This window comes from Diospyros lotus, chromosome 1 (genome assembly GCF_014633365.1).
Source record: "Diospyros lotus cultivar Yz01 chromosome 1, ASM1463336v1, whole genome shotgun sequence".
Taxonomy (NCBI): Eukaryota; Viridiplantae; Streptophyta; class Magnoliopsida; order Ericales; family Ebenaceae; genus Diospyros; species Diospyros lotus.
This window is the reverse complement of record NC_068338.1, coordinates 23,182,650-23,206,538: the sequence shown is the minus strand read 5'-3', so window position 1 is coordinate 23,206,538 and position 23,889 is coordinate 23,182,650. Positions and strand designations below refer to the sequence as shown.

Sequence of the window (23,889 nt, the reverse complement as noted above, 5' to 3'; positions counted from 1 at the left end):
TAATAGCAAAAAGTAAACAGGTAGTAACAATACCAAAATTAGAATCAATGTTACCATGGCCTCTATCATTCCATATGTCTACTCACATCAACAAGATATGACAAGAATGGGGCATGGGATCCTGGCCCAATTCTTACATCCTTTTTTGATAAATAATGACGCTGACAGTCAGAATACCAATAAGAAGTCCTTGCACGAAACAATCAACTCTCACGACAATGGCTATCTAAAAGATAGCAATGGAAGAAAGATTTTAAAGGCAAGCATAGTTCCTTTCATACAATTGGATTGGACTCTGTCATGACCCTAGGAGCAATAAAGGGGCATTATTGTAATAGGGTATAATAGTTTGTTAGGGATATTTGGTTGTTTGTTAGGAGTACATGGGTGCAGTTAGAAATTAGTTAAGCAGCTAGCTAATGCCTATAAAAAAGCCAATTGTAAAAGGAGAGGGTTATGTTTTGAATTGAGAATTGAATAGTCTGATTTTCCTACCCCCCCCCCCCCCTCTCTCTCTCTCGTTTATTCTCTAATTCCTCTCCCTCTTTCTGCTGATTTCCCCCTTCCTTCAATTCTGATTCTCCCCTAATTCCTATCACAATCCTAGCTAACCCTAGGAATGTGACAGACTCCCACTGCTCTCAAAATCTCTCCTATTTCTTTCCTTCCAAATACACCACATAACACAATGAGGAATAATCCCCAAGCTTGTCTTACAACAACCCAAGAACAGAAACTCCAAAACGGTAGCTGGTAGCACCAAATGAAAGAATGGAGTGGAAAGTACTGTCCCAAAAACTTGAAAGGCAACAGGAAAATGACCTCCAAATAATTCAAAAATCAGAATTGGATCCATACAAGACACAGAATTACACTCAAAAGAACTTATCCAAGGAAATTTCCCCCCCCCCCCCCCCCCCCAAAAAAAAAAAAAAAAACCCCAACAACAACAAAAAAAAGAGGTCAAGGGCTACTCCAGCTCACCCCAACACTGAACATTCATCTCCTCACTCTAGGAATAAAGCCCATCCAGACCAAAAAAAAGGTCCACTGAAACCTATGCATCATTCTCCCAAAGCGGCACTAAACCAAAATAACCACCAATAAACACATCAATTTTTTTTAGTACTCCGCATCCCATAAAATAAGAATCCCATCTATCATAACAACCACCAAACAGATTAAATCAACCCAACAGCCATTCCAGACACCTCTAAAAGAACCAAGGAACTCATCACAGTTTACCACACACATACTCAGACCCCTTTAGATTCCAAGGAATAAGGCATATGCTGACAATCCAACGCCCCAACCTCCCCCCATGTTACTACTTCAATCAAGGTCATGAAGTGCACAAGTTTCTCAAGTTCATAAGTACTAAGATTATGCCATAGCCAATGACGCACATTCAAAAGAGCCTACCCCATCCTTATACAATGCAACTATGCAAGGAAGCCAAAGCCCTTGTCAGTTTGCATGTCAAACCTATAACCCTTCATAGGAAAACCCCCCACAAATCCACATTAGCAAAAGAACACACTCTAGCATGCAGTTTAATGTATCCAAACTATTGTCCATGTCCCCTAATCAATTAAACCCTACAATCTCAAAAACTAAACCAACTTAACACCACCCCAATAACAGTATAGGTAAATTACGCAGTATGGATTTCCACAGCCAATAGACATCAGCCCCTGCTGCACAGACCTTTCTCTGTACATCGAAAGGATAAGGCAAAGCTTAAGAACAAAAAAACTCATCCAACTGGACAGAAGGCCCACAGACAACTAAAGAAACTTAATGAAACCCAACATAAACTTGGAAGAAAAGAGGTTGGGAGCATGGTTGTTAAAATCGAGATTTTAAGTGGCATCGTAAGAGGGTCTATAAAATTGGATCGTAAAATCAAAAGATTTTATGGATAATTAAAAATACCCTTTAATTTATATAAATATATGTTTATAATGACATAATCCTTATTATAAATGATATACATGTACCTATTTCAAAATTATTTCATCTATCAATTTCAAAAATACTAAATAATAAAAAATTTCTAAATATTAAGTCCATCATTTATCATCAATTCATCATTCATCCATCCATAATCAAATTCCAAACAACAAACATTACCATCATTATCAATCTTAAATATAAATAAAAATCATAAGTAATAAATTAGCGTAAAAAAAAAATTGTTTGTTTCTATTTCTTACTTCCAAGTTTGCCTTTTATCTTATTCTTAAATTAGCATCAAAACTTGTGGGAGACTTAGCAAAACTTCACCCCCAAAACGGCACCATTTCGGCGCCCTTGCGTTGGGAATTAATTCCAGCGCTCCCCCAAGGCTCGACCCACAACCTGCTGCCCAAGACCCTCACCTCGCGCCCACGACCACCCAGCTGCAAGCCTCCTCACCTATATATGCGCAAAGATTAATTTTATACTAAGTGCAAGACTGACTCGGTAAACTCCTCGGTCCAAGTTTACCGATTTTACATGTTTGACTCGTGAGTCAGGTCCGAATCTACCAAAACTCGATCTTACAAGCGAGTTGACTCGTTTTATGCCTAATGACTCGTAAACTCGTAAAATTGCACAAGTCAACTCGTGATTTTAACAACAATAGTCGAGAGCCAATATCTTGTTATTTCCTTTGGAAGTGACAATTTATTGTGTGATTGGAGAGAGCGGAGGGGTGGTAAACATGGATACCTTAGTTTTATGGGCCGTTGTGCCAGCCATTGGAATAAACATGGAAAATTGAGGAATAAGATTGAGAACCTTCAGCACATCTTTCTCCTCAAACATTGACGCCATCCAACTCCATTAAAACACCAACCAGCAAGCTATCGTCACCTCTCATAATACAGGAGAGGTAGCAGTGGCAATCACCTCTAGAAAGATAAACCAGAAGACCTAGGAAGACAATCCTGATGACCACAGTATGGTCCACTTGATCAGACTAGTCCTTCCATAAGTCCCATACTCCAAGGAGCACTATCCTTATATGGGAAAAGGAAGAGTTGAGGGGGAGTTGGAAAAGTATTTCAACTAACACTGAGGCACCTTCCAATTCTTTGCCACAGAGATCTGGACTTCAGAACTCTCTGGGATGGGACCAATCCTAATCTAAAAGAGAACCCACAAAAGATACGCCAAAAAAGGAGATCGCCTTACAGTTCAAGTCAACATACCACGTTTCTTCCAAATGTCGCACAGCTGAAGAAAGGACTTCTCTGGGGTGACTTCCTGTACAAACCACAGATTACAAGGACTCTTTCCAGAATTTTACAACCAAAAGCTTAAATTCCAGCAACTAAATTACTTGTACTCGAAGGAGGGATGGTAAACATGGCCAGAAATTGTCCTTAAATAGCACAAGAAAAGGCTTTAATCTGCCACAGGTCACTTGTTGAGAATGTTCCACATTATACATTCCATCTGGAAGTTCTAACCAATAGGAAGTTCCAGGCGATCCACTGATTCCTAGGGATTTCTAGCATAGTTATGAATACCATTATGTACTTGCCAGTACATCATACTGGTTGAATTCCTATACTCTAATGCCCAAATACTTATTGTTTTACCAGAGGTACTGGAGCATAATGGCCAGTACAGTTCCACTATTTTTTTTTTCTACTTTTTTGTTCTTTGGAATTTTTACAGAATAAGTTTATTTCCAGTAAATGATTGTTGATTCTACCACTAACAATAAATTTAAATTTATAAATACTTATTGTGAATTCTAATTTATTAAGAAAAATTTTTGAAAGACAAAACTCGAATAATTTTATGTGATAAAAAAGGATAACTTCATAAAATAATTGTATGTTTCCATAATGTCATTTTGTATGGAAAATTTTATTATATTCATACATTTTTTTATGATATAATTATTAATTTCTATAGTGTATCAAAAATGATACCCAGTATTGTCCAGTACCAACACCATATTGTACTAATGCCAAATCCGGTACCTTGTCTGGTACAATATTCACAACTGTTACTGTTTTGCCTAATGTAATTGGGTGCTGGAATTATGGGAGAAATCAGGAAGAAATAATTGATGATTTGGCAGCAGTTAGTTTATAGGACATAAATGTAACTAATTATTTTATTAAGGGTAGATTTGACTTTTATGAGTTAGTTATTTTTCCCTTGGGTAGTTCCGCCCCTCTAGTCTATAAATAGAAGGGTGCGGAGGTTAGCCATGATCATCAAACATTCATATCTTTCATTCTTTGTGTTCGGATACAGTGAGAGGCGAGAGTAAGAGCTGTGCGATTCTAGTTCTTGTTGTCTTCATTAGAGTATTGTATTCGAGAGGCAAGGAGGAGTGAAAGAGGGGTATTCTTGTACTGATTTCTCATTCGTTTCTAGTGGATTGGTTGCTTCTTGGATTGCTGGATGTAGTGCCATGTAAATGGCATGAACCAGGGTATATCATGTGTGCTGCAATCTGGTTTGGTTTTCTTTACATTTAATTATGTTTGTTTTGTTTTCATTTCAATCTTCAATATTGTTTGAATTCGGTGAGATTCTTGAGTGATTCTTGAGAGATCATAGTCTCGGTTTCAACAACAATGATTACTAGCCCACCTAGCTCATATTAGCAACTCCCACTTACATTTTACTTGGGAGCCGCATGGGAAGGCCTTGAAGAAAAGATAAAACACATATCCTAGAGGCCATTGAAAGGAAAGAAAGGAGAGGGTCAGACTTCATATCCAAATTCAACACCTGTCTTTAATTTTTAGTGATCCTCAAAGATGAAGAAACTCACATTCAACAGCATGTCACTCAGATTGACTGGGAGATAGAAATCTGCTTTCTTCCCTAAATTGCATTTAATTTCATGAACATTACTAATAATAACATTTCATAATGCATTAATATTATATATTTAAATGCTCATCACATGTATTCCTAGCTTCAGAGACAGATACAAAATATCCCAAGATTTAAGGCATTCAGGCGGCCCATTGCATAGACACCCAAATGCCCAAACTCATAACTGAGTCCTGTAAACGGACAGAGATCAGAATTATTCTACGGTACTATCCTAACTTCATCAAAACAATAATTACATTAACAAATTCCAAAAGAACCCTATTGCTAACTCATTAAATTTCAGCATTATTCTTCAATGCATTGTCTCCTCCAACACCTGTCTCAGTTTTTTTTGCTCTTTTTTTAACAAAGTATCCAATAAGACTGGCCAAAAGTGTGATTTCACATTCCAAAATTACAAGTTCTAGCATTATGTGATTTCCCATTGCAAACTTCTAACATATAGTCTTCCAAAGCTTTTGTTAGCATATGCACGTCATGACAAAATATTCAAAGAAACAGTGAACAAAAATACTCAAATATATGTATCATACAGTCTAACAAGCCACAAGTAATTATTACCATAGTTCTTCGACGCTATTTTGTAAGGGAGTACCAGTGATAAGCAACTTGTTCTTGGTGCTAAATTCCTGAGGAAACACAAAACATAGCCATTCAGAACCAATTACCCAAAATCATACAGGTTTATGACACGTAGTAAGTACTCAGAGACTACATTTAGTTCAAAACATCAACATACTGAAAGTGTTGTATACAATGAAGCTTCACTGTTCTTTAACCTATGAGCTTCATCCACCATAAGATAGCTCCATTTGATTTTGGATAGCACTGCCTTATCCTTCAATAATACTTCATATGTAGTCAACAAAGCATCAAACTTTATACCACGGCCACCCTTCTTGTTAGTGTAAAACTCAAATTGCTGACAGACCTGGAAATCGAGAAAATTAGTAAAACAGTAACAAAAACGACAAAAAATTCAGTAAGGCAAAGAAACTATTAACATAAGGTTCTGCCAAAATACAGTATCAATCAAAACCACACTAGAACTTTTCCATTTCCAACATAAAATTGAAGAAACTAACTAAAAATTGTGAGAAAAGAAAATTAAAGGAGCACATGACAGGAGGTCCATTACAGCAATTACCACCTTGTTCTTCAAGCAATACAAAGCCCTTCCCTTATTCTCAGATGTGCAGGGCAAAATTTTCAATTTGAACAAGCGCAGACAAATGTTAACATGGGTCACAGGATGTCCAAATCCATACCCAAATGTTATCACAATGCTCAGGAACATCATACAGCATTCGTCATGGCCGTTATTCAGTGAAACTGGCCACGCCTGATAAAATGTATACCCTTAGATTCAAACACCACCTGGTAACAATTCCATTCTACAGAATGTGGCTGGACACAGCAATTGATTTATCCTCAAGTATACTCCATCAAAAAGACAATGAGAGATTCAAGATAAAAATTTTATGATTCCAAGTGCCATAGAAACAGATGATTTGAGACTGGCTACTCTAAGCACATATATCACCCATGGTTGATTGCAATCATCCACGGATGATTAGTGACTACCTAAATACAAGCAAGGAACATGAATTGTATGCTCTAGAATGAAATAACTATGACACAGAGATACTGTAAGAAAATCAAGTACAAGTATCACAGACTTGATTTTTGTGAAAAGACATACAAAAGAAGTGAATGTAATACCAGTTCTTCATGTCCTCGAGCTAGGAGACACCCCCTTTATATAGGGAAAACTTCTACATAAAAACTTGAAAGATAATGACATGGTCGGTAGTGATGGTGATGATGGGAGATATGGAGTAATTAGCTGAATAATGGAAATAAAGTGTAGTGGATAATTATTACAAGAAAATGGAATGGTTGTGGGAAATAAGGTATTGGATAGTGTGTAGTCCAGGAATTTATGGATGGTGGGTTACGGTTAGCTCCTGTATCAATACTCCATATCCCCAAACCCTGATTCCCATTTCAACCAAATCTGCCAGCATTTTCTTTTACTAGAAAACAAAACCTCAAGACCAACTTCATAAGACTCTTATGATGGCTGCCATGAAACATTCACATGTTCAAACAACCATTAGAGCTGGACTCCATTACCCCCAATCAAAATTGGAGATCCATATGATATTAGATTAGGCAGACAATTCTGACCAATCAAGATTATTATAGAAGCCGGATAGCTTTAAGAAGAAACAAAGAAATCATATGGATGAAACAATTAAAACTTGTACATATAAACATGAGCCAGGTAAACCCATATACAGCTCCATTGAACATCTGAGTAGTGCATAGGAACACAATTGCAAATCAGTATAAGACGAGACAATTTTCATTCACTAGCAGGCTTGAAAGCATACATGAGGTAATTTCCCAAATTATATAAAGTTTAATAAAGATAAAAAAAAAACAAGAAATCCAAGATGGAAATTACACCTCACGGCTTGCACGAGTTCCAACATATACAATAACATTCATGTTTGGAAGCCACTTCTTAAACTCCTTTGCCCAGTTTGACAAGGTTGATAATGGCACAACAACGAGAAATGGACCATAAATTTGTTGGGCATTCTGCAAAAAGAATAGAAGTTCAATGCATCATCAGGGGAAATAAAAATATTCAAAGCAGGCCACCAAAACGACAAGTACATCAGTACCTGTAAAAAACCAAGCATAGAAACTGACTGAACAGTTTTACCAAGACCCATTTCATCAGCTAATATAACATTTGTATCATTTCTCCAACTGTACTACAAAAGTGGCACTGTTTAGCACAAGTTTGCAAATGAGGCTAAATTATACCGGCATAAATGCATTGTGTGTAAGAGAACAGCTTCATGGTACCTGTTAACAAGGAAGTTTAAGCCTTCTAGCTGATAATCTCTAAGCTTTCCCCCCTTTAACCATTCGGGCTGCTCATCAAGCTTCCTTAAACTTGCTAAAGACGAGAATTCACAAATCAGCTAATAACATTTTACTAGATAAAGAATGCAAGTGAATAAGAAGAGAAGAAGCAATAAAAGTGAAGAGTGAAGTGAGGAGACAGGCTAACATATGGGCATCCATTTGACATTAACAGTAGCAAAGACCAAATGAGCAAATAGCATTTCCCATAAAACAATTCATTGTGGAGCTAGAGCAAGTCCAAACAAAAGCTAATTCAGGCTTGTACTGTTGAACAACACGATGCTATAATTGGAAACAAGGTGTGGGTATTAAAAGGTTAATCCTAAAATGTTATCATTTCATCAATTATTGGAAAGCATACTTCATCAATTATAACTACAAACTGTCATACTCCTGGGAAAATTGGAAGGAATCAGGAAGATAGAATCAGAACAGAGAGAATTGGAGGGAGAATTAGACAGAAAGAGAGGGAGTTAACAGCAAGAGTAGAGGGGGAAATGAAGACAGAACAGAGAAAGAGAGAGAATAAGAGGGATCAGAATAGAGAGGTTGAGAGAGAATCAGAAATTCAATTATCATTCAATTATATCATTCTCTAATTGATCTAACCTATTTATAGGCTACACTACTGAAACGTACAATCACTAAAATAGAAAAGTACAACAACTAACTAATTCATATAATACATTATCACTATTACATCCTCGAGGATCCTTGGGAGGGTCGTGACACAAGCATTCTTCACGATGGGATAGCATGTAAAACAAGATTATCCCCTAGTCTAAGACATAGTTATTAAAGGCGCGCCTAGGCGCAAGGCGCCTTAAGGCGCCAGTTTGGCGCCTCGCCTGGGCTGAGGCGAGGCGGTTTCTGCAAGGCGCGTGCCTTGCAAGGTGAGGCGCTGAGGCGCGCCGAGGCGCGCCTCATGAAAACCGCGCCTGCATCCTGCCTGTATCATTTCTTTCTCTCCTCTCCAGCATCCCCTCTTCTCAGTTTCAGCATGTATACATCACTACTTATTTACATTTCTTTAGTTTAAGTAATTTACTTTAATACATAAATGTAAATAAGAAAGTACCCCCCATTTGGATTCAATAAAAATATCTAAAAAATCAAAATCCATAACAATTAGAAAATAGAATTTTGATTTTAGTACAAATTCAGGATTTAGCGATTTTACCACCCCCAAAATACATACCTACTATTTCTTGAAAAATTCATTAAAAATCATTTTAACAACAATGAATATTAACTATCAAAATACCGGGAGTTAGTTTTTCAAAATGAAAACATTTTCTTATATGTCTCCTTATAATGCCCTAATCTTCCAGACTTAGAAAAAATGCGCTAATCTTCCAAACCTAGAAAAATAGCATTTTTCAAAATGAAAGCATTTTCTTGATTGTGGACTTGTAGTGTTTATTGATTGTGGAGAATACTAAAGCTATTCCAAAATGTCCTCCATCAATAAAACAAGAGATTGGAGAGTACATGCAAAAGAAGAAAAATAACAAGGAATCAAGGATGAGCAAAATATGGCACCGTAAGATGATGATTTTCAATTTGGTGAAGGGTATGATGATGATGATGATTAAAACTTCTTTATTGATTGTGGACTTGTAGTGTTTATATGTTTGTTTAGAACTTTGCACGATGGTTGGTACTTGTTTGAGTTTGAGACTTTAAGTTTGAACTTTGATGATGTTTCTAGTTTAGAAATTGTATGATGAATGAATTAACTTTGATGTTGTTAGTTTAGAATTTGAAGATAATGAAACATTAATGATATGCATGTGTTATTATTGATAATTTGATAGTTTTTTATGATTTTACAAGATTTTTAGTTTTTTTTCTAAAAGGTGCGCCTCGCTTCGCAAAGGCGCGCCTCGCCTCGTGCGCCTCGCGCCTCAGGCTCCAGGACCCTTTGCGCCTCACTGCGCCTCGCGCCTTTCAGAACTATGGTCTAAGATACAAATATTACCAGGTTTTTGTGTGTGTCTACAAGATAAACATTCTTAAGCATTTAGAGTTAGAATATTGAAACACATATTCAAGAAGTTAGCTAGGGCAGTGTGGACGCCTTGTGAACATTTAAACATATTTCATACTACATGATAAAATATTGAAACACATACTCAAGAAGTTAGCTAGGGCACTGTGGACGCCTTGTGAACATTTAAATATATTTCATACTACATGATTTCCAACATAAGATAATTTAATAGGTCTATGTATATACTTAAAAACTAAGTATGGTTGCTCTTGGGTAGTTGGTTTGCAAGTAGTTCCAACATAAGATGATTTAATAGTGTATGCATATAATTAAAAACTATGTATGGTTGTTCTAGGGTAGTTGGTTTGCTGGTTGTGAAAGGGCATATCTTGTATTTGAGACATTTTTCTTAGTCATATCTTTTCTAAGCCCATTGTAGGTTCTAGAGTAAAATTTTGCCTTGATAATGGTACCAGGCGCTGCTCTGTGTGAAACATTTCCAAAACTTTTTCAAATAGCTTGAGACAGAGATGTTCATTGCAAAGAGGTTATTTTCGAAGTGGTTACTATCAATTCACATCTTTTTCTTAGAAAAGCAAATGTGTAATTTGGGAACAGTTGTTGAACCTATACCATTACCCTTGTCATATCAAATAAACAATGGCATAAATGGAAATAGAACGGTCTATGTAAACAGGCCATTTCCACCAATATGACATCATTATGAAGTCCCAAAATCCACTCAAGTAGACCTTGTAATAAAAATTTCAAAACATTTAACAATAGGCTTTTTCAATATCTAATTTGCTACGATTCCCTAGACAGTTGTCATTTAGTCACAACTCCACAAATTGGCCACCAAAACTAAATCCAAAATTCAACCCCCTCTCAACAGCAAAGCCTTAGCTAAAATTTCAGACACCCCCCACTAAATTAATGGATCTTAAGATCCTCAACCACAACCTTCTTTGGGATCAGAGCTAAAAAAGTAGCATCAAGATTTTTCTTAAAGGAAAAAGACCTATAAAGGCACTCAATCACACGCACCACATCTCCAACCACACCCAACATTGTAGAAAAAAAGGACAACGAGAAGCCCCATTCAAACCTCTAGGGGGTAGGGGCCTCTCAAGCCTGCTTTTTGCTCCCCTAAGATAGCCTTGAAACTAAGCATCATAAAGAGGGGCACTAAGACTCCTCTTCCATAAGTAAACAGTTATACAAATCCTCTATACTCCAAAAGGATCACCCTACTTGGTGGGGACCTCCTCAATGTGGCCTTACTTACCAATATAATTAAATCTCCTATGCATGTTCAGCATCTTGTGAAAACACACATTTCTAGTCTTCTACTTCCTGCTAATCTCCTCCAATATCAAAATAGTAGAAACTTCCATATTCCTCTCAAATCAGGATAATTTTCCATCCACTGAGAAAGCAAATGCCAACTCCATAATTCCCAATCTTCCTTGAAAATATTGCAATATTATTTTCTTCATTTTCCAAAAAAATCTTAGCCATGGAGCTCCTGTTACAGGTATCTACTGACATAACATTATTAAACACCAGGGACTAGAGACGTGGTAATGAACTCCCAATATTCTAGCATGTAAGGAATTAGGGTTCTGTTATATTTTCTGTGAAACATAAAAGAGGCCCAAGTCTGGGGGGCCTCTTGTGGCAACCAGGGCTGCCCTTTGGGCGCCCACTGGAGGGCCGCAAGATGCAGCCAGCTTGGGCCAAGCCCATTTCTCATGCCTCTTGGTCTCTTGTCGTTTTGCCTGCTGCTGCTCTTTTTGCACGATTCAATCCAGACCATCAGCACTGCTTTTGCTGAGGCAATCCGAGCCATTCATTTCGATTATATCTCGCCTCGAGATTGCTGTTTTCTGATCGCATTGAAGACGAGCTTGAATGAGGGGGTTGGAAGAGGGTCGGTCATTTTTCTAGGGTTTCATTTTTACTCTCTCTCTCATTCTCTCTGTAAATGTTGTATAGTTGGTCTTCTGTATGCGTCTCCTGATTTTGTTTTGTGTAAGGTAAGCTCCTAATCTGTAAGTGATTTCGTGGCTTACGGTTTTAGAAAATCGGGGTTGTTTTGTTATTATTTTGCTGTAATCAGATTGAATCTATTAGTGGAAGTGAGCTCTTCTCACCGGAGCTCAAGTGGACGTAGCCCTATTTTTGGGGTGAACCACTATAAAATCTTGCGCCTCTTGTTTCTGGTTTATGTTTAAAATACTGTCAATATCGGCTGCGTTTAATTTTTCAGATCGTGTGAGTTCATTTGTGTGAGATTTTGACGATGTGTTTGTGTTTGGAGATTTTGCTATCTCTGTTTGTTTGTAACAGGATCAATTGCAACTTCCAACACAACAAACACTAAGCAGACGTCTTCCATATTAAAATTTGAGATCAAGCTTAAAAGTAAAATTTCCATAAAAAAAAAGTTTTCAATGACAAACATGATGAGATTGTGTCTTTAATGATATCCTCTACTAGTACAAAAAGTAATTACATGTTCAATTCAACAATCTAAATAAGCTACCCATCAGTGTGGCATACTCCTTTCAATCTACAGAAAATTCATTGTTTACCTCTGAAGTCAACATTAAGTGGCATATACTACCAATTACAATCTAATTTATCAAATGTCTCTTGAGGACATTTCCACAATTACAGAATCATGAGAATACAAAAAGGACCACAGATTCCTTAGCTAGGTTTCTCAAACATGAAAAGGACACTTTTGCTATACAAGAAATTCCCATTTCTCACTTCAAGATTTCATATAAAGAAAAGATACTAGGATTTTTTCTTCCTTATGGAAGATGCAAGTTACTAGGTATTGTGGCAATCCATCTCAATGTTTCAGCAGATTCATAATACAGCTTTTTTGTTATCTTTATGCAACTCCAGTTTATCCTTACGTAGAATAATAGTAATATCAATAACTAGTACCATAGTAAGCATTCTTTGTCTTCCAGCAAGTATTTATAACATTATTACTGGGATGTTCCCAAACTACAACATGACCTAAGAAACCAAGGAGACCAACATCCAAGAATAACAGACCTTTACTCTTCTTACGCTGAAAATCCACCATTTTTCCTTGTAAACTCATAGCAGCCTCACGAGCCTGCTCAGATAAAGAGAAATTAGAAGCCTTGGCTACCCAAAAGACTCAATAGAAGAACACGTGTAACATATATCACAAGTGATATGTTATAAAGCATCAGCATTCTCTAATGGACACTGTACAACAGATATCAAACTAATACTACTACAGAAATTCTGAAAAACAGTTATATGCTTCTGATCTAGAAAGCCCAAGCATCTCAAATTTGGGAGTGCAAACCAATATGTAATACTGTGGATATTTTACTTAAAATCAATTTTACGCTTTATGTGTTTGTAAGTGATAATTTGGATAGCTGCTTGTGTAAAATGATTACTCTGCCAAAAATTTATTTGTAGTAAACCATTAAAATTGTTTATTCTTCATATCAGAAGTCAATTTTTTTATACTTTTATTTTATCAACAGTGTTTCGTAGCATTTACATGGCTATATGAAATTTTCAATAATTAATATAAAATGATTGAAATAATGGCCAATATGGATAGGAAAACTCATCTTTTGCAGTGGGAGTGGGGGAATTGGTTTAGCAAAACATGACCCATGTAAGTAGAAATATGCATGTAACCTAGCATTAGATTTGTTTAGCATTCTTAAGGATGGATAAACTACCTAATGACAGAGGTAAATCACATTTAGATGACACCTCAACTGAGGTGAACTAAAATCCACATAGCCGATATCACCTAACGGTATTAAGGTTTGGTGGTGCTGTTATATAAGACCTCAAAGGTGAGGTTTCAAGATTAGGGGAACTACCACACCCATGATATGATACCATTTCCTCTCTTGGCAGAACCCCATTTCATTACCAACCTCCTTAATCATCTTCACTGAACACCAACTAGTAAAATAGGAAGAACAGAACCAACCAGGTCATTCATAGCAGAAATTTTTAGTGACCGTAAGTATGATGGAAAAAGGAAAAAACTAGAAAAATACTGGCACATGTTCCTCAGTTATTCTTGTTTCGATAATAGTATGGAAAATGTAGAAATCTCTCAATTTTATTCTGTGTGTTCTGTTGATTGTTCTGAGAATAAGTATGGATATCATTTGGATAGTACCAGGCCAGGAAATTTTGGTATTATTGTGCATATTTTGTAACCTTCCATTTTAATGTTTCTTGGATAGACTTGTTTGCATGAACTTGTATCTTTATTATACTTGGTTTTTATTTTTTTGTATTCAGTTTTCCATTTCAGTTAAAAAATAGAAACTTAATATGTTATTTCATAATTTGTTATGATCAGCTTTGCTATTAATTATTTTTCTTCTTTGTCCTTCCTCCTCTCCTGTGCCGGTGGGAGCTGCTAGATATGGGTGGCTGAGAACCACCGCAACGGTGGACGTCACCCGTCAGAAAATGAGACAGGGAAAACAAATGAAAACAAAATGAAAATTGTGTAAACAGCTTTTCGGTGTTTCTTTTTTTCAAAAAGTAGTTCAAATTTTTTTAAAACAAAAACAAGGAATCAAACAATATTATCTGTTTTTGTTTACTAAAATTGAAAAAGAAAACTGAAACTGAAAATTGGAACAATATCAAATGGGCCCTAAGCAATTACACTCAATTAACAGATGTGGCCTTTGATAACACTTCAAAGGACAGTTGGTGACTGCCTATGTGTGATTCAAAACTTACTAGCAACTTCCACTTTATATAATTACTTCCTTCCAAACATTGAAATACTTTTAATGGAGGAAAGTAGGTTCAATGTGGTATCAAATATGACACGCACACACCATGTGAACCTCCTGCAAAGAAGTAATCTCTTCCAAGAATGGTACATAAAGAATGAGACAGGCAGCATTAACATATTAATGCAATTACAAGCAAATCAATAGAGACAATAATATCAATGAAAAATATTTCAAAGACACAATTAAGGACCAAAACAGCACATAGTCGTTAATGTGCTACCTTATACTCATCAATGGCAGCCTGGGCCAATGCAATATCAACTTCTTTCTCCCTAGAAAAACACATCATAAATGTAAGCATTCAAGTTCCCATTGCAGAAATATTTAATTCATTGAGAGAATCGTTCCTGAGAACAACTCTTCAAACACAAAATATCAACTAAATTTAATCATTATTATAGAAAAACAAACCATCGTGTCAAGTGTGAAAAAAAGAAAGGGGGGGGGGGGGGGGGGGGGGGGGGGGGGCGGGGGGTGTAAAATACATGTCACCAACAATGATGAGCATAATGTAAGTTCTATGTACCAAGTTGCTTCAGCATAAGATAATCCTTGCCACTTGACTAAATACTCGGGACCAATATCATTTGAACTATCCTTCACTCTATCCGCAATTATTCTCTCCACCTGGATCATGCACATTAATAACTAGATTGTAGCAAACATTAAACATGGTTTGGCTTCATGTGTAAGAAATAACCAAATAGAAATGTAAATAGACAGAGGAATCAGTACTCAAACCTGACTATTTTGCTTGATAATATCCAAGTCCATTTCTTTGCTCACATCATTGACCTCAATCTACTTGTATGCACCAATGGAATAACAGTCAGACATCTAATGCATTTTACATATCAAGCATAAATACGTCAGATGTTAACATACAAACTAAGTACATTATACTAACAACTGAGTTTGCCAACTTATGCAACTGTAAATTGAAAATCATGAAACTAGAAATAGTTTACACACAATAGTGTCACGACCAGGATCAGTTGGGGAATTTATTTTTGCAGCAGATTATTTTATTTTGCTGAAGGAGTTAGCCATTAATTGTATTTTCAGGTTATTATCAGTTATGGAGTGATTTAGGAGGTTATGGGGTGTTTTAGGAGCAGTTATTGATAGTGGGGGAGTGGTAACTGCTCTATAATAGCTTTATATATTAAGCTATAGCCCTCATTACGGGAATATCAATGATCAGAATTAAAGTTCTTACTTTCTCTCAAGTTCTCACTGTTTCTCCATTATTTCTGTCTGTTTTCTCCCTTATTTCTGTTTGTTTTCCCTATTATTCTTCTGTTTCTTCCCCACTTCTTCCTATTTCTCCCTCAATTTCAATTCAATCTTCAAAGAAAACATTAGTTAGGACTAGGGTCCTGACAAATAGCTCAAGACTCTTGAGCATAAACCAGTTTAAATTCTCTTTTGGGTATAGTTCAAGATTAGCGCATAACTAATATAAGCCCACTTAAATGAAGCATTTTACTTGGTTTTCCAAACATTTATCTGCTATGTGAAATTAGTTTCCTTTTCCATAAAGTATCCAGATGTTCTTTTCATTTCAAAATAGTTCATATGAACCTAAACAGTTCAGATGAAGTTTCAGACTCCTCTAGGCCAAATTAATAGTGAGAGAAAATATCACCTTTCAGGTGTCTGTAACTTGGACAAACTACACAATAAAGAATTTTTAGCCAGAATAAGAAAATCAAAAGGCATGTACATAAAATTGTAATACTAACAACGGAACTAAGAATTCTATTATGAAAGAAAGAAAAATTGTGGTCAGAAAGGTTATATTAGCCAAATCCATTGGAATTATGATTTATGCACTTGAAATATCTATATTATTGCTCAAGACTTCTTTAGCCACATCCAATATAAAATAATGTTGTTATATCAGACAAAAATCACTTACGAAACTAACAGATTTCACATTTATGATTGTAAGTCTGTAACAGACTTCTGTAAATGATTTCTATCTCATTATTTGCATTATCCCCACCATCTTCAGCCTGTTTTAAAATTGTACTCATTTTCCACATTTCAAGAAAAGCAAACATTGCTTGCTCCAGCTGTTTAAGTTCGAAATAATTGTTTTACTACCTAAGGCAATAGTACGCCACTAGACCTATTTCTTCTTCAAAGTAACCACTAAATATTTTTCTCCCTTGATTCAAGATGCATTTCTCCTTCACTCACTCCATAATTGAACTCTCCACAATAATGAATTCAAACTAATCAAATAAATCCATTCAACAACAACAACAAAAAAAAACTTTCTAACTTAGCACACTGTAGCTTAATTATTAAGTTAATGGCTATGGCATTTTACAATATATGCACAACACACTTATTGACAAGCATCATTCATGCATGCTTTACACCTTCACTGCAGGGTTTTTTTTCCCATCCCTGGTGGTAAGGGTGGGGAGGAGGCTTATAGCTCAAACTACAATGCAAACTAAGTTTAAAATAGCCAGTCCCTCTTTGGATAAATATCCATCCACATCCAGGGCTTGTCCACATAATGACTACACCAACATTTACTTGGCAAGATCAGATGGAGGGATCAAATGCCTGCCTTCTTAAAGTACTTCCCTTCTTTCATATTGTGAAACTTCCAGAATTAAGAATTGAAATTTCCAGTAACCCCATGAAGATGGCAATCATAAAATGGAAGTCACAAGATGCATCAGTCACAATCCAAAATTATAGTGAGTTCAGTATCAGAAAATTTTTCTATTTTTCAGAAATTTTTTCTATTTTTTTTAAAAAACATTACAAAATCAGTTTAGTTTGAGGAAAACAAAAACTCTTTTACCAGAAAATCATTTTCTAAATTCATTTAATATTGAAATTTCAATTTTTCTAAAAATTAGGAATCACAGACAGAGAGGAAGAGGAATGACTCCAAACTTAGGCTCTCTTTGTCTCACTTGTCACCACACCTTTACAACCTCTCCCCGACAAACAGCACCACCATGAAGGCCACTACCTCTCTCTTCCTCTTCATCCTCAATGTTGCTTCCCGAACCTGTTTTTCTTCTTCCATGATCAGGCCTCAAGCATTCCGCTTCTCTGCTTCCTAGAAGAGGCTGAGAACCATGGCCTCGTTGAGCAAGGGTGAGAATGACATCACAAAGGCAGCCTCTCTTCTGCTAGACGATGACTTGCTCAACCTAATATATATTGCAAAGGATGCGAGTGAAGCCCTGGACAGGATAGAGGAACACTCAAATGCCCCGCAAGCATCATGACCAGCTCTGATTGCTGTTCAATTTTATTTTCCACGGTTGATAGCAACAATGTCAACTGGGCACTGTCTGTTTTCTCTCCTGTGGGCTCAACTTTTGATCCTCGTAGGTGTGTAAATGTAATGGTGTATTTGGAATGTATTTATGTATGTTGGCTTGTAGTATGAGAATTGTGTGCCATTGTTCCGCAAATTAAAAGTAAAAGACAGGGATAAAGCTAGGATTTAATCTTAGAAGACCAGAATTTGCTCTTAGATTAGGTGAATGTTTGCTGTTTTATGCTGTAATTGCATTGTTATGCCACTTAATCTGTATAAGCTCACTGAAAATATTTTTCATTTTCAACAACTAAACATGTTTTTAACAGAAAATGAGAATAGAAAATGAAACAGAAAACAAAAACAGAAAATAGAAAACAATTTTATGCAACTGACTGCATGCATGGCTTTTAAATAGTAAAATACATTTAGAGTCACTCATGTTTATAAAGCAACACTTTCACCAGAAGACAATGGATTAATGAAGCATATTAATTTACATTATTCACATTATATAAGTTACATGAATTTGTAGCTCCATTTTCACCCTCTTCAAATGGCTGAATGCCACAACCAATCACTACGGAATGCAAACCTACACTTAGATTATTTAATGTCAGCACATTAATCCTCCGTTAGAAGCCCACACAATCACATAACACATCAGCACTGCCCTAGTACCAGATGCCAGTGTACTCTTTAGCTCATCACATCACCAACCTCACTGCTCTAACAACCATAACAAGTGTCCATAGGCCAATCACATCACTGCTTCTAATTCACATTTCTCTGTCCATGGACTTGCATTGAAATGATAAGTGCACATGTGTGTGTCCTTGTGTGCACATGTCCCCGTGTGTGTGTGTGTGTGTGTGTGAGAGAGAGAGAGAGAGAGAGAGAGATACAAGCCAAAAAAACAGAGACATTTCCAAGAAGTTCACATACTGTACTGGCAGCCAGTTACTATTGGATACTTATAATTTATCTTAAAATATTATATATTGTTTTTAAACATTTACCTTAATATATCACATAAAGAGTGTATTTTCTTTGAAATCTTGTTTTATTCAGTGCACCAGGTACTATGCATGCACTTCTCAATTCTGTTATGCAATGGACCAGCTTGACTTCCTTGTAGGGGTTAACCATGCAGCTTTCACAAGAATAAGTACAAGAAACACAAAACTTTTGACTTCTTATGGTCAGTGCTAAGTATATGGCATTACGTCAAAGGCTAGTATATTACACATCATTTTCAGGTATGTCCATTCCAATATTTGAGAGAAAAAAATTGCAGAAAAAATATATATACAGACAAATCTGTGCAAAAAGAAAAATTCACATCATCATCACAGGGGAAAAATGAGGAGTCTGAAACAAGGTAACTACAAGTGCACCTATAAATGAAACCAATAACATCAACATTCATATGGAAAAGATTCACTGGTCCTTTTAAGTACAAGAACCTCAAGGTTTTAAAGTGATAAAGACAGAGTTAATAGCTGAAGTTACCTCTTCACGTGAGACTGTCTTCCGATACCTTATTTCATCCATCACTTTTTTTGTATAATTTATTACCTTCTTAAAACCACTAAGCTGCAGATCCACAAAAGAAAATGAAACGTGACACATTCCAGTTAACAAATGAAAGAAAATAAGCAATTAGTTCCAGTCCAGAATGATGTGTTACAAAAATTATCAATGACAATAATTAGAGAAAAGGCTGAAAAGTATGAAAATATAGATGGACGCCTTACATTTTGTAGCGCAGAGATCGGCTTCCATTGACAATGGAGATGTGACTGGCCTTTCCATTTTATTAAAAATTCCATCTCATTCCAATCTGGTTCAGAGTCAAACAAGTGATTTAATAAGACAGGTTCAGTGGACTTGTGATTCCTCATAGCTTCTTCAGCTGTGCCCTTTGGCTGATGCCACAACACCTTTTCGATAGAGTCACCATCTTCCTCTTCATTCTCCTCCTTATATAATAAATAAAATAGCTATTTAATAAGAAGTGTAGTTCAAAAGAAGTTAAAAACTTGTTTTTTCACAACAAAACCATATGGATATATCGTTTGTTTTTTTTTTTTTTTTGGGGGGGGGGAGAAACAGAAAAGTTGTGTTAAAAGAAGAGACTTGTAAATAACTATATGAATAAAAGTTATTTTGGGAAACACAAATTTATTTTTTAAAAAGTCAAAATAACTGAGAAGTAACAGTAAGAGATGGACCCCACAAGAAAAAAGTGAACATATTAAAAAAAAAGTTTGCATAGTCTGAGAATACCAACCCAAAAAAAAAATACAAGAAACTAACAATTTATTCCAATATGTTGATTGCAGAAGCTGAAGTATTGGAACATAAGGTATCATGTCTGACTACTCATCAGAAAATCAATCATCTCCAGCAGCATGTCTTCTCACACAATAATCACTAGGTAATAACATCTTTTGGTAACATGGGCATCAAGAAACTGACATGGACATAAAAAGGTGAAGCACAGTTGCCTACAAGAGTCTTCCAGAGAGCAGGAACTTCGAAGTGCAAACATGTAGAGAGACTTATTCACTAGTTCTTGAACCAATAAAATATGCAGTTCCACAACAGAAGCAGGACTTTGGTTCTTTTTTTCCAACCAATTTGGCTAGCATATACATAATTTTGCACCTTAAAGAACATACGAGATTATATTGCACAGAAAACCTACTAGCAATGGCAGATTATCTTGCCTCCACCCCACCCAAAAAGAAATTTCTTTTATACAATATTCTTCACCCTACCATTTCTGACTAATTGCAAACCCTTCAAACTACCCAACCAGAAAAAATTCAATTATAATCACCCAACAGCACAGATGCTCCCATTTTGAAGTAGGCATGAAAGACTGACCTCATAGGATAATATGTCATTACCTCAGGAAATACAGAAAATAGCACCTCTCTCTCTCTCAAACAGCACCCCCCCAAAAAAAAATAATAATAATAAAATAAAATAAAAAAGGCTTACAATTGGACCACTTACTTGAAAGAAAGACAAAAGGAAAAAGGGTGCAATGGTTTTAAGCAATGTGAGAAATGCTTGTGAGTCAATTGCAGTAATATTTCCAATAAAAAATCAAAACCTTGATGAGATATCACAAGACTCCAGCAGAAGAAGAAATCTGAGCAAAGACCATGAATTTGATGGTTGGCATCTGGGTAACATAGGTCAAAAAAGCATGGATTTATCAAGGAACCTTAAGGTATCAATTAGGTTGGGACCATGTGATAGGTAATTCATAGCAGTCATTAGGGACATCTAACAGTTTTTTCCTTGAGGTCATTGCCACACTCTATTGGGAGAGATTCTCAGGGCACTTTTATATCTGAATTTGCAACTTCAATATCATGTCACTATAGTCATTTGATGGGTGAAAAAATATAGCATGTTGTAGGTCTCTGAAAATTGAAACTCTTCAACAAATCATAGTAATCAATGAGTTTGAAAATCTAGAAAATGAGGTATTAAACTACATAGCACCCTTTGTTACATAGGCTCAAATACAGATCCAGGACAACAGGATGTGTATGTACCCATCAGGAGTTCCTATTAGTTAAGCACTTCCTTATTTCATATGATGGAAAATTGCAGCGAGTTTCACAATGAAGTACATTAATAACTTATTTAGTAATGTAAAAATAAGCACATTGGGCGCATATCTTGTACTCTTATTCAAGTATCAACACAGATTCTTCATAAAATTAGAAAAGGGTCCATGTACCACACATAGTACCCCCAGAAAGAAATAACACCCCTATCCCCCTGCAGGAGACTGCAATTCTAAATTTATTTTTCAAACCAAAGGCACCTGTCTTTGCAAATATAATACAACTGGATTATTTTTCATTAGTAAATTCTCTGCAAAGATTATTAGCAGATTCAATAAATCCTTTCAGAGAATAATTGCCTTTTACATTGCCTCCATTTTCCTCAATACTTTTTCCTAGTTTTCTACTTATCTACATTACCATCTTGACATCATATAAAACATATTATTGGGAATCAAACTCCATCTGCACCATCGAGAAATAGGCAACAGAAAACAGCACTTCCAGTCATCCATCAAATTTTTTAACTTCATGCTTTAACATGCATGCAACTATAGTACAAAGCACAAAATATAAGTGATAAAAATGAAAGATGAATATATTTGCAGTTTTATTCAAACAAAATTTAGTCCCATTTTCAGATTTCAGTCCACAAAAATAAGTTCACTTCTCTACAATCAATCACACAGATCTCATATAATTTTACACACTTAGCTGAACAAACTAGGCATTTTACTTTCATATGTCATGGCGTGTTTATCTCACAGTGGGATAAAGGCTTGGTATGTTGTTATTGTTGTGCAATGAGGAGTCATCATACTCAGTTCCAGCTATAACAGCCACTAGGGAAGAAATCTCCATACCCATGCCCATGATTTTAAAAATATTGGCACCACAATATATTGGTAGAAAGAGTAAATATAACAAACAATCAACATATCAGGTGAATATATTGGCAGAGATATCATACTCTCAAATAAAATGTTGGAAGATAAGGGCAATGTCAAAAATAGTGCAAGAAATTATATTTAAATATGCACATACAAACAAATTACAAATAGAAAACAGATGATATCACATTAACCAGCCCAAAATTGGATATAACAGCTGATAGAAAACAACTAAATATAGGATAAAGCATCTCAGCCATTAATTGGAACCCATTATTGGATTCAGCGATATTTAATTCTCGGACAAAAATAATTTATTAAAACCCTAGAGTATCACATCTCAAATAAAACAAAAGATACATAAATAAGATCCAAAGAAAATTGTTGATACACCAAGATCATAATGGAGACTAAATATCATCAACACGATATATCTCAATTATGACGTCGATATGTGATTGACCAAATTATTATCAAATCTTTCTGCTCTGAGCATCCCAGAGAAAAAATCTACGTGATAAATTTACATTTAAAAACCCAAAAATAAATATCCTACAACGTAATTGATGGGTTCAACAAAGATTAAAAATACATGTTCAACTGCAAATAGTTCATAACATGAAAAAAAACCAAAGATTAAAAATTCTTCTCAGAGGTCTCAAGTCTGGCTTCATCTAACACAGTTCCTCAAAACCACTAAAAACCACATCGGCAAAGACTTCTAAACAAACTTGCCTATAAAAGTTAAACAAACACGAGAAATAGTGAACATGTGCAAATCGAACAAGTAGATTCAGTAGAGATACTATACCTTCTGGCTCTTTCTTTTTTTGCCTTCATCAAGTTCTTCACTTTCTTCACTTTCAGCATATGACACTTTTCGCACTGACCGACTAGAAGTTCTTACTTCATTGCTTTTGCTACTTGAAGAAGCAGCACGACCGCCAACTTTTTGTCGAAGATGAGCACCTCTCCTAGTCATACTTCTGATATCCTCATCACTATCATTCTCCAAGTCTTTTGTTGATGAATCTTCCTCTTCAAATGATGCCTTACCTCCTTTCTTTCGTCGACTTGACAAAGAAAATGATTTGAACTCTCCACTAGGTTTCACACTACGTCCACCCCTACCTCGTTGCTTGCCCCTGGGTTTCTTATAATAAGCATCATCTTCATCTGATATACCCAAATCATCATCATGATCACCATAGCTGTTATCCTCTTCAAAATCTTCTACATCCCAGTCTTCATCCTGCTGCCAAAAGTATGGATAATTTATTGGCTTAAGTTAAAGTTGTGCTTTCTTTTTTTTTCATTTTCAATAATCCAAATCAAACTCATAGTAGTCATAAAGCACATGTTGTCAAACTCATAATGAGAACTAACAGAATTCAAACAGTATCTGTACAGAATACTTATATCAACACTCAAAAAAGATAATAACAAAAAACGCAAAACTGTTTCCTGTTCAACTTGGATT

General features: G+C 35.8%; 1 protein-coding gene across 4 annotated transcripts in view; it reads right to left on the bottom strand.

Annotated features, from left to right (window-relative positions):
- The window catches only part of LOC127798349 (protein CHROMATIN REMODELING 5), a 54,377-nt gene that overhangs the window by 26,003 nt on the left and 4,485 nt on the right, over window positions 1-23,889 (bottom strand). For 3 of the 4 annotated variants that reach the window (XM_052331868.1, XM_052331893.1, XM_052331876.1), the window contains exons 4-15: window positions 23,221-23,664; window positions 19,687-19,911; window positions 19,442-19,525; window positions 15,373-15,432; window positions 15,158-15,258; window positions 14,852-14,903; window positions 12,866-12,929; window positions 7,735-7,828; window positions 7,548-7,635; window positions 7,327-7,461; window positions 5,594-5,785; window positions 5,416-5,483 (exon numbers count right to left, since the gene is read on the bottom strand). In XM_052331868.1, the coding sequence (XP_052187828.1) occupies window positions 5,416-5,483; window positions 5,594-5,785; window positions 7,327-7,461; window positions 7,548-7,635; window positions 7,735-7,828; window positions 12,866-12,929; window positions 14,852-14,903; window positions 15,158-15,258; window positions 15,373-15,432; window positions 19,442-19,525; window positions 19,687-19,911; window positions 23,221-23,664 (1,607 nt within the window). The remainder of the gene's footprint in view (window positions 1-5,415; window positions 5,484-5,593; window positions 5,786-7,326; window positions 7,462-7,547; window positions 7,636-7,734; window positions 7,829-12,865; window positions 12,930-14,851; window positions 14,904-15,157; window positions 15,259-15,372; window positions 15,433-19,441; window positions 19,526-19,686; window positions 19,912-23,220; window positions 23,665-23,889) is intronic. The other variant, XM_052331885.1, reaches the window with a different exon arrangement.